At 37.8% G+C, this 12,033-nt stretch overlaps 1 protein-coding gene across 2 annotated transcripts in view; it reads left to right on the top strand.

Moving 5' to 3' along the window:
- LOC129707260 (translocating chain-associated membrane protein 1-like 1) overlaps nt 1-6,273 on the top strand; it is a 63,162-nt gene extending 56,889 nt beyond the window's left edge. For both annotated transcript variants that reach the window (XM_055652166.1, XM_055652167.1), the window contains one exon: nt 2,823-6,273. In XM_055652166.1, coding sequence (XP_055508141.1) covers nt 2,823-2,896 — 74 coding nt within the window. In that variant the 3' untranslated portion in view covers nt 2,897-6,273. The remainder of the gene's footprint in view (nt 1-2,822) is intronic.
- The last annotated feature ends 5,760 nt before the right edge of the window (nt 6,274-12,033 follow it).

The following is a 12,033-nucleotide window of genomic DNA, read 5'->3' on the forward strand; positions in this document are numbered from 1 at the left end:
ATGCTGCATTGGTATTTTGAATCATATTATACACTTCTCAATATTACATATACCTTTTAAAGCCCTTCAAGACCACTCCACCATCATCATCCCACATTTCCTTGGCATCCAAAAAATAAATACTTTTAAGACCTTTAATACATTGTTGAAATTTATTAGAGTAATGTATTTTGTTACATCTGACTTTCTGCAACAGCGTATTGTGTGGCTTTATTTTGATTACCATGAAAGATCTGAAATATAAATGAAAATTGCCAAGCTTACTAATTGGATTGTAGAAAAGTAATTATTTTAAAAATATAAAAAAAATTTGGAATCATATGGTGCAACACAATTGTAAAAAATAACTGTTTCAGGACTGGACAAGGGTTGGTCAAGATTATAAATAATGATCTCCTTTTCTTTTTTATTTTATTTTCACTATTTTCTCTCAACTTTCTTCATTTACTCGTTTTCTTTTTTCACACACTATATATTTCACATCTTTCTATCCTTTACTATCTAACTTATTTTTCTTATTCTCATCTTTTTTCAATGTAACAAAAAAAAAGAAAAGTTGTACATAAAATGTATTATGAAAATATATATTAGGCACTTTGGTGCCATCTGACTGTACTTCTAATAAAAAAAATTGTTTTAAATAAATATATATATATATATATATATATATATATATATATATATATATATATATATATATATATATATATATATATATATATATATATAGTTTAAACCATTTACTAATTACTTTCTTTTCATTGGTCTTTTTCCTCAAGGCACAAGTGGTCACCACAATTTTTCCATTGATTCTGATAATTAAACTGTTCACCTTTCCTGATATCATGGCGTAGGAAAAACGTATAGTCTGCCTTAAGACTCTTTAATGATGTTATTAAACATGTCAATGAATCTTTAATGCACAAAGAGTTAAGCTGCATAGGAAGTTAAACTATTATTCTTCTTATGTCATTGCTCATGAAGCAAACATTGAAAATCAATATAAATTTGTATCATTTAATTGCAGCTTGATAATACTGTGGATTTGGGATTCCTAATTATTTATTGATTCCTAATTATTTATTGCTAAATTCAAAGATTTCTATTGAATGTAAACCTCTGTAAACTCAAACTCAATAGCCAGACGTTGCCTACTCCTACAGTGGAAATCTCTTAACCCACCCTCTGTGTCACGGTGGCTCAAAGATGTAGTGTTTTTTCTTAAACTTGAGAAAATTAAATATACATTGAGGGGACGTACTGATAATTTTTTTCACAAATGGCAACCTTTTTTATCATACCTTACAGACTTGCAGGTTCTGCCAGGCTAAGGGCTGGTTTGTTAAATTTTGTTATGTGTATGTGCACTCTTAATTATCCAGGGTGGGGTGTGTGACTGATGGTTGCATAATATATATATTATATTATATATATATTTATATATATTATATTTATATATATTATATTTATATATATATATATTATATATATATATTGTATACATTTATATTCTTTATATATTCTTTATATATCATATATATTATTTATATATTATATATTATTTATGTGATATATTATTTTTGTATATCATTATATATGTATATTATTGTGTGTGTGTCAATTCTTTATTAGATAATATTTGTATATGATCTTGAATTAGAATCAATACTTCCAGCCCACCCATAGATATTTTAGTCACTATGTTTTGATGATTGCATTGAGTAAAATGACAAGTTAAAGACCCTCGATTCATTTGTATAGAATGACTTTCCATTTGTCTGAGAAATTCCTAGAAATTCGTCATATTGCCTCAACTATGGAATTAAATAGAGGGATAATAATATTAACAAGTGATAACATTGCAGTTCTTTCTCCGTTTAAGTAGGAATCAGTGTATAGTGGATTGGAAAGAATTATTAAAAACACACACCGTTTCCTTAATTTACGTTTTATTGCAGTCATGCATTTTGGTGGTAGGAGTAAAGGCATAGACTATTTTCTAAATGGGGAGATAATTCAGAAATTGGAGATACAAAGCGACTTGGGAGTGCTGGTGCTGATGCAGGATTCCCAAAGTTAATCTGCAAGTTGAAACGGTAGTAAAGAAAGCAAACTCAATGCTAGAATTTATTTCAAGAGGGCCTGTATACAAAAACAGGGATGTAATGCTGAGGCTCTATAATGTGCTGGTAAGGCTATTGTAAGCCTTTTGGAATATTGGAAGCAATTTTGGGCATCATATCTGAGGAAGGATGTGCTGGCTCTGGAGAGGGTCCAGAGAAGGTTTGCAAGAATGATCCCAGGAATGAGTAGGTTAACCTATGATGAGCATTTTCCGGCACTGGGCCTGTACTTGCTGGAGTTAAGAAGAATGAGGGGGAACCTCATTGAAACATACAGAATAGTGAAAGGCTTGGATAGAGTGGATGTGGAGAGGATGTTTCCACGAGTGGGAGAGTAGGACTGGAGGTCACAGCCTCCGAATTAAAGGACGTTCTTTTGGGAAGGAGATGAGCAATTTCTTTAGTCAGAGGGTGGTGAATCTGTGCAAGTCTTTGCCACATAAGGCTGTGGAGGCCAAGTCAGTGGATAGTTTTAAGGCAAAGATAGATAGATTCTTGATTAGTACATGTGTCGGAGGTTAAGGGGAGAAGGCTGGAGAATGTGGTTAGGAGGGAGAGATCGATCAGCCATGAATGAATGGCGGAGTAGACTTGATGGGCCGAATGGCCTAATTCTACTCCTAACACTTATGACCTTGCATGTTTTAAGCAGATAGCTTTTGCATTCTTAACAATGTTGTGTTCCAAATGTTTTTGCAGCAAACGCATCTAATGGGACAGTGAAGACAGAATGTGGAACATCGCCACGGGCAAGGAAAGCAAAAACTTCATGAAGTTGGATTTTAAAATGAGAAATTTTCAAGAGAAAGAAAACTGAATAATCTCATTTGTTCCATCATGGCTCGCCCTTAAACCACTCCACTTTCATCATTTTTGCTGATCTGAGTTAAGCAGACAAATTGATGACGACCCCACCCCCATGAGAGGCTCTTCTGATTGTAGGCTTTTGCAAAGAGAAATGGTGTCCCACACAGAGCTGTTTGCCAAATTCTCAAATGATAAAGCTCTACTCTGATGTGCATTTTTTTTGTGCTGTTGTCAGTTTTGGATGGACCTAAATGATGAAAATGTAGCTGTGGTGAAGGGGGTGAGAGAATTCAGCCAATTAGATGCCTCTCTCAAGGGCCATGATGGGCCTTATTACCAATGCAGCAAGTGTGAAATTCAATGAGTTAGGCACATGGACAGATGACCTTTTGGGTTGGGATCTTTCAGACACAGACTCAGTTCCTCTTTTGTTGCTCAAGATTCCAGCACCTGCAGTTTCTTTTATATCCAGTGAGTTTTTTGTGCTACTTCATTTGAGGGACTGTGTATCATACCAGACCCCAGCAAATTGTTAGCACACATTGAAGCATGAAATGTAACTTTTGTTCGTACTATATTTCTCTCTGCATCAAAAGGAGAACACCTCCTCACCCACCAGTTATTGTGTGACAGTCTCCTGCATTACACTAAGAATACAATGTTGAGTAATGCCCATTTTATATTTACAGACATTTGCTCTAATCAAATGTCATTTCTTTTGCTGCAGATAATCACAACTCATTTGGGTTTCTCAGCCTCTTTGGGCACCTGGGTGTTTTTAAAGGTTGGCAAATGCTGCCATTAATACCCTAACATTTTATACATAGTTTGTTTTACTTTTATGATTTAAAGGAAATGGTCTGTATGTGTTTGACTTGCATCCCTGATGACTCCCTTTAAGTTTATACAAGTGTCCTTGATTTTACTTGTAAAGAATGACCATCCAAAAATAGCCTTGTTGCAGCGACAATGTAACTTGGCTTTTTAAAAAAAAGTTAACGGAGAAAGGCCGCCTGTTCTTGTCTATATACTGTATTCTTGATCATTTTAGTCACTTTATAAACTTGCCAGCACAGTGCTTTGCCGATTGATGCATAATGGGTTCTGTGCCTTAACATGACAAATGTTGTCTACTTCTGTAGTCTTAAAATGACAAGGCATCAAAGTTAAACCACTATCGGCACTATTTATTCTTTCATCAGACAAACAAACTTTCACCTTGTGTTTTAATACCGTTTTTTAAAAAAAGGATTGTTTACAAAGTAAAAAGTGTTTTACTGTTCTAAGGTGACAGATCTGGCTTGTCTTTAATGACAACTGCATCAAAAGTATTTTAATGACAGATGTTAAGACTTATTTAAAGTAGATTATTTTCCAAACATGCTTAATTTGGAAACAATCTTGTCCTTTGTTTCCTTCTAAGAGTTCAATGCTTTCAAACAGCTCTTTCTCTCAGGACATTCTTCTTGTTTAGGGTAATCGTTCTTCAAATCTTTACTTTTAGCCCCTTTACCTGTCTTAACTAAAAGATTCTTTGCGGGATTTTGATTTTTTGGGATAGTTAAGCCTGTGGCTGATGCAACATCCAAGTTTTATTTATCTTCAAAAGGTTTTTTTTTTAATCAATCTCCACTTTGTAATTAAAGTAGTGTAATGGGAAAATAACTCCCAATTAATTTGGTTGATTTCTACTATGTGCTGTAATAACTTGGTCAATTCTCAAATTATTAAAAAAAAAAAAACAAGGGTATTTTAAAAGAATTGATGAATGAAGGCTTGTGTAAGTACTTGTCTTTTACAAAATTCTTCACATCCATACATTCTAAATAACATTCGTGTTTGTGTGCATTAAATCTACCAAATGAGCATGCATACACTCAGTTGTCCAATTATAACAAATCACCAAATATACACAAATATATACTAAATCGCCTTGTGTACAAGCCTATACTGACTCATTTGTATTGAATCACTGCATCTGGAGTTAATATCGTTTAATCGTAAAATATACTGCATTGAGAATTCATTGACCATGTGCCATATTGTTGTGTATGTACATAAAAAAACAAATGGATATGAAGTACATTTGTGCACACTCCATCTATATTGAGTCACCATCTTTGTCATTTGTGCAAAAAAAAAAAGACTGCACTCGAACACTGGTATAATGCCACTGAGAAGAGTAAACATACCTGTTTTGTCTTTCTATAAAGATAGGAAGCTGCATTGTTCTTGTAAAATTCTATGAACAATTCCATGAATTGTTTCCTAACACAAAGTTTGAGGTAAATCCCACTATTTCATACTGATTAACACAATATGTTGGTGCCCACATTGGAGCATAGTCCATGTGTCTTTCATGATGCCTGCCTGCTGCTGTGAATGTTGCATGTACAATCGACATACAAGAAAGTAAAATTTACTGTTAGTTTTTCTCAAACACTTGTGATAGGAGTGGAGGACAAAATGTACATCCTGCCAGTGATAGCACTGTTTTCAACCTCTTGTTCTATTCCAGCTCTGACAAAGGACTATCAATGGGAAACATGCCCTTACTGATGTGATGGTTGGAGTAATTTGCATGTAGTCGATAGCTGTATTTTCTCTGTGGACTGTAAAAAAATATGATTACTGCTGCACTTTGTTAGTGCTTTAAGGAGACAGGACATCCCGTGTGACTGACAGGATGGGCAGATTTGAACAGAATATCGATGTTATCCTTGAGGAAATTCTGAAACTCCAATGGGATATCTCACAAAGCAGTTATTTCCCCAGTCTATTTTCATGCAAGTGTATATAAAATGTAATTGTCCCTTTTTGGAAATAGAAAGGGAGGCTACTATGGGTAAAGAGTAGATTAAACTTCATTATGTTATGACCCGAAACATAACCACTTACGTGGTTAGTTGAAATGAGAATAGTCCTGAATGTCAGAAGCTTTTCTAAACTCAGTCATGTAAATGTTAATTTGTTTTTCTAATACATTTTGTGAATCAATGTAACTGTAACAGCTTGTTCCTGATGCATTTATTTTTGTGTTCGGATGAATTTATTGCCAGTGGTGAGGACTTTCCCCTCCCCCCCCCCTCTATTGGCAAAACAGAACATAGTTTAAGATGACTTTTATTTAATTCTACATGGTTTGTCATTTGTTACATTTAGTTGTGGGATGTGGAACATGGTATTGTGTTTCTTTTTGGTCGCTACTTCAAACATATCTTCAAGCCAAGCTCTGTAAATGTATGTTTGGCAGCAGGGGCTTGTATGTTGAAAATACACTTTGAATCTGTAATAAAAGCACTATTTCTGTAATTTGAAAATAAACTTGTTCCCTCATCTGAAACATTTTAGTGACCTTTCTTCATTTTGACTTTTATGTTCTAAGGTGCCAGTATTTTCTTTGAAGACATGTAGTGATTTGATTCGGAGAATTACCTAGCGCATTTAAGTGTATACAATGGACTATTGTGGGCTCCTTTGCCATAGGTGCCTGCTCTGATTTGTTCTATATATTTTCATACCTCTAGTTTCCCTCTCCCCTCACTCTGTCTGCAGAAGGGTCTCGACCCAAAACGTCACCTATTCTTTTTCTCCAGACATACTGCCTGATCTGCTGAGTTACTCCAGCATTTTGTGTCTATCTTCTGTGTAAACCATCATGTGCAGTTCCTTCCTACACTGTATAATATACAGCACAAAGAAACTGGTTGTGTATAAATACTCTCTTAATGCTCAGTACATGAATGTTGCAGTTGGATATGGAGCAACAGTATTGCGTAAAGATGCGGAAGTTCTGACATTGCCCATTGACTCCACGTCAAATGTTCTGGAACTGAATTATCTGATAGAATAATTAGTGATGCTGCTGTTAGTTGTGTCTGTGGTTGAACATGACATCGAAGCTTTGAATGTTATCCAAAAGCATTGCATAATCTTATTGTCGGTGGCCCCTAATGGCCAAATTAATTGGTTCATCAGCAACAAATGAACAATGCCATGCATTTACCTGACACTTTTAACATAGTAAAAAAATCCAGAGGATTTGGAAGATCTTTATCAAACAAAATTGACACTGAGGCATGAGACCTTTTAGGATCAAAGAGTATATTTGCGGGCAGAGAAATGGGTCTACATTACTTTACAGATCATTAGAACACCATGGCACAGGAAAAAGTCCTTCAGTTCATGATGTCTGTTAAAAATTATGCCTATTTAAACTAATCCCTTCAACCTGCACTTGATCCATATCCCTCCATTCCCTGTATAGTCATGTATTTCTAAAAGCTACTTTAATGCCACTATTGTATCTGCTTCCACCAATATCCAGAACAGCTTGTTCCAGCCACCTACTACCTAAAAAAATAACTTGCCCCACACGTCTCCTTTTAAACTTTTCTCCTCTGATCTTGAAGTTAAGCCCTCCAGTATTTGATATTTCCACCATGGGGGTCAAAGGTTCTGTCTGCCTACCTTATCTGCCTCTCTCAATTTTATAAACTTTTGTGAGGTTTCCTCTCTGCCTCTGCTGCAGAGAAAACATTCCAAGTTTGTCCATCCGTTCATTATGGCTATTATCCTCTAAACCAAGCCGCATCCTGGTGAACTCTTCCGCACCCTCTCAATTCTCCACATCCTTCCTGTAACAATTATAACAATTCTTGTAGCATTTTGGAGTCCATTTTATTCCTATGATTGTATAACGTCATTGTCATTCTGAAGTTTATGTTACTCTGAAGTTCTGAAATGGCCTTTTCCATGCTTTGAAGTTAGATCATCTTGGAAAATAATTGCGTCATAGGTCTGTCCCGCTGCGGCGTTTTTTCAGGCGACTGCCGGAGACTGTCAAGTTGCCTGCAGTCGCCTGAAAAACCGGCAACTGGAACAAAGGTGATACCGCGGTGAACAGGAAATTTGGCACTGTAATTAAGACGGCTAAAGCACATCATGAAGTAAATCCTTTAAAATATGGGGGGGGGGGGGGTGTAACAACTTTTAAGAAGCCAGAGATACAAGGCAGTGAAGCTCGGCGGACATTTAACATTACCGGTCGGTTATTCTTGGTTCTGAAAACTACTGCTTACGTTTCTATCCCCCAATGAACCAATGAAATTCACCGATCAGCACTGGCTACAACCTACAAGAACCTTTGACCTCCTGGCAACCCACTAAGACCTCCTGGCGACCCACCTATTGCACGAGAATTCTCGCTACGCTCCATGGCCACTTCATTCCAGTCGCCGCAAATTTTTCAACATGTTGAAAAATTTGCGGTGACCATAATGAGGCCGCAACTATTTCTCAGAATGTGGGAACTCCTCACAACCATGTAGGCGAATCCCCGGCAACCACCCGCGACCGTGTGGCGAATGCATTAGTCTCCTGCAGTCGCCTAAGTGGGACAGGACCATCAGAGTAACTGCGTGTATGCAAGATATGAATGGTGGCAATTAATATGAAAACTTTTTTTACCCCAAGAAGCTGCTGCATTTCATAGTAAATAAATATGACGATAATAATCTTAATCTTAAAAGTCATAGTTTAGTATTTGTTAAAAGAATGAAAATCCTTCCAGTATGTTGTTTCCACCCTGCTGTGATAGTTACTGCTTATTTGTCTCTGATATAACTCTGAAAGTGAGATGATGCGTTGCACTTGATGTAAAAGATGAGTGAAAGTCTAAATTAGTAGGAAATTATAATCTTGCATCTAATAACTGACTTAACATCCAATGAGAAGGATGTATTAAACAATTATATATAAACACAAGACCTGGCCCATTGAAATTCTTGTCTATTAAATAAATTCTGGATGAAGCAGGTAGATATGAAATGCCGTGTGACAATATTTGAAGACAAGCAGGACAAACTGTATCTGGCCAATATTAATCCCTCTGCTAAATATCATTGGGAAAATTACCATTATAATAATTTTTTATTGTTCTGAGATTTTTTTGTGCCCAAATAGGTGATTGTATTTACTGCAATGATTTCAATAATAAGTTGTTAACAGTCAACTTGTGGGAGGCATGGCATAAAAGCAGGGGCTTTATCAGAAGCTGGGTGGTTTTCAGTTGAAATAGTTTCCTCAAATGATACGGCAATATCTCTGCAATTCCAACAGAATACCCAGACTGAGAGGAAACATGTTCATACAGTAAGTGATAGGAGCAGAATTAAGCCATACGGCCCACTAAGTACATTCCGCCATTCAATCATGGCTGATCTATCTCTCCCTCAACCCCATTCTCCTGCCTTCTCCCCATAACCCCTGACATCCATACTAATAAGAATCCATTGGCCTGGCCTGCACAGCCTTCTTTGAAGGGATTCCAGACCGCCTCTGTATGAGAGTTGAAGTGCTTGTGGGGAAGAAAAGACAAGGGTCAGAAAATCATTACAAGTTTAAATGATGTGAGTGTCAAAGATGGAGAATTGTGAAGTTCTATGAACGATGAGTACAATTTTGTCCCAGTCATTAGCAGCAGCAGCTGGTGGACCGATCCTCAGTTCCATGAGGCTTCTAGAAAATCTGATGGGATTGGCCAGGTAAATCTCCCGATCGAGTTATAGAATTCATACTTTTTTCACAATCACGAGGTTGCTGTCCTAATTGAGCAGTTTGTATGCTCTTTTTGTAAACTAGCATCTGTAATAATCTTTCAAAACTCTTTAGATTCTGGAGTAGTTCCTGAAGATTGGCGGGTAGCAAACGTAACCCCACTTTTTAAGAAGGGAGGGAGAGAGAAAATGGGGAATTACAGACCAGTTAGTCTAACATCGGTAGTGGGGAAACTGCTAGAGTCAGTTATTAAAGATGGGATAGCAGCACATTTGGAAAGTGGTGAAATCATTGGACAAAGTCAGCATGGATTTACGAAAGGTAAATCATGTCTGACGAATCTTATAGAATTTTTCGAGGATGTAACTAGTAGCGTGGATAGGGGAGAACCAGTGGATGTGGTGTATCTGGACTTCCAGAAGGCTTTCGACAAGGTCCCACATAAGACATTAGTATACAAACTTAAAGCACAAGGCATTGGGGGTTCAGTATTGATGTGGATAGAGAACTGGCTGGCAAACAGGAAGCAAAGAGTAGGAGTAAACGGGTCCTTTTCACAATGGCAGGCAGTGACTAGTGGGGTACCGCAAGGCTCAGTGCTGGGACCCCAGCTATTTACAATATATATTAATGATCTGGATGAGGGAATTGAAGGCAATATTTCCAAGTTTGCGGATGACACTAGGCTGGGGGGCAGTGTTAGCTGTGAGGAGGATGCTAGGAGACTGCAAGGTGACTTGGATAGGCTGGGTGAGTGGGCAAATGTTTGGCAGATGCAGTATAATGTGGATAAATGTGAGGTTATCCATTTTGGTGGCAAAAACGGGAAAGCAGACTATTATCTAAATGGTGGCCGATTGGGAAAGGGGGAGATGCAGCGAGACCTGGGTGTCATGGTACACCAGTCATTGAAGGTAGGCATGCAGGTGCAGCAGGCAGTAAAGAAAGTGAATGGTATGTTAGCTTTCATTGCAAAAGGATTTGAGTATAGGAGCAGGGAGGTTCTACTGCAGTTGTACAGGGTCTTGGTGAGACCACACCTGGAGTATTGCGTACAGTTTTGGTCTCCAAATCTGAGGAAGGACATTATTGCCATAGAGGGAGTGCAGAGACGGTTCACTAGACTGATTCCTGGAATGTCAGGACTGTCTTATGAAGAAAGACGGGATAGACTTGGTTTATACTCTCTAGAATTTAGGAGATTGAGAGGGGATCTTATAGAAACGTACAAAATTCTTAAGGGGTTGGACAGGCTAGATGCAGGAAGATTGTTCCCGATGTTGGGGAAGTCCAGGACAAGGGGTCACAGCTTAAGGATAAGGGGGAAATCCTTTAAAACCGAGATGAGAAGAACATTTTTTCACACAGAGAGTGGTGAATCTCTGGAACTCTCTGCCACAGAGGGTCGTTGAGGCCAGTTCATTGGCTATATTTAAGAGGGAGTTAGATGTGGCCCTTGTGGCTAAGGGGATCAGGGGGTATGGAGAGAAGGCAGGTACGGGATACTGAGTTGGATGATCAGCCATGATCATATTGAATGGCGGTGCAGGCTCGAAGGGCCGAATGGCCTACTCCTGCACCTAATTTCTATGTTTCTATGTTTCTGTGTAATTCCTTGTATCCATCTGTCCTAAATGAGCTGCCTTGCCAAAAGTGTTGAGCAGGATTGGAGGGGTTAATAAGATGGCTGTCTAAGGCAACTGAAAACAGTTAAAATCGGGAGCAAACAACAAACTGCTGGAGGACCTTAATGGGCCAGTCAGCATCTGTGGAGTGGAATGGACAGTCAATGCTTTGGGTCGAGATACTTAAGGCGAGGTGAAGTGGCTCAACGCTGGATTGTCAACTGGCCTTTTTCTCCACATATGCTGCCTGGCCCATTGCGTTCCACTATTAGTTTGTTTTGGGGTTCAGATTACCAGATCTGCAGTCTCCTGCGACACAGTTAAAATCGGCTTTGCAACTTAAATTCAGTTCCTTAAAATAACTCCTTTGAGAACTGACACACAGCAGGTCACTCACCTCAGCCATACTCAAGACCTGCAGCATGGTCTAAATACGAGTGATTTTATTATACCCTCTGCACAAACCTTGAAGTCTCTTCTGCAGGCAGAAGTGGGGTATTTTTCTGCATCACAAAACCTAGCAGTCTTAAAACAAGACTTTCATTTGTATCATGTCATTTACGACAAGGATTTCAGGAGGTTCAAAATGTACTCTGCGGTGAGTGACGTAAGTTTGAAGAGTGATTTTATTAGAACTGAAATGTTGGAAGAAGGTGGTAAAGTTTGCACAGTGATTATACAAAATAAGGGAAATGACCTGATAATGTATTGTAACAATGGGACTTGGTTACTTAGAAGGGCAGCAGATACAAGAACTTGCTCTTGAATAAGACATATTGACAGAAACATTAGCACTGTAAATTTCACGGTGATGGTTAAAACATAGCCAAAAGAGATTGGGGTGGAGGGTGGAGATGGAATCAATTTTTCCTTTAAAGGATATTGTTATGGCAATAGAAATTATGAAGTCAAAAATAGTA

This window comes from Leucoraja erinacea, chromosome 21 (assembly GCF_028641065.1).
Source record: "Leucoraja erinacea ecotype New England chromosome 21, Leri_hhj_1, whole genome shotgun sequence".
NCBI classification, from domain to species: domain Eukaryota; kingdom Metazoa; phylum Chordata; class Chondrichthyes; order Rajiformes; family Rajidae; genus Leucoraja; species Leucoraja erinaceus.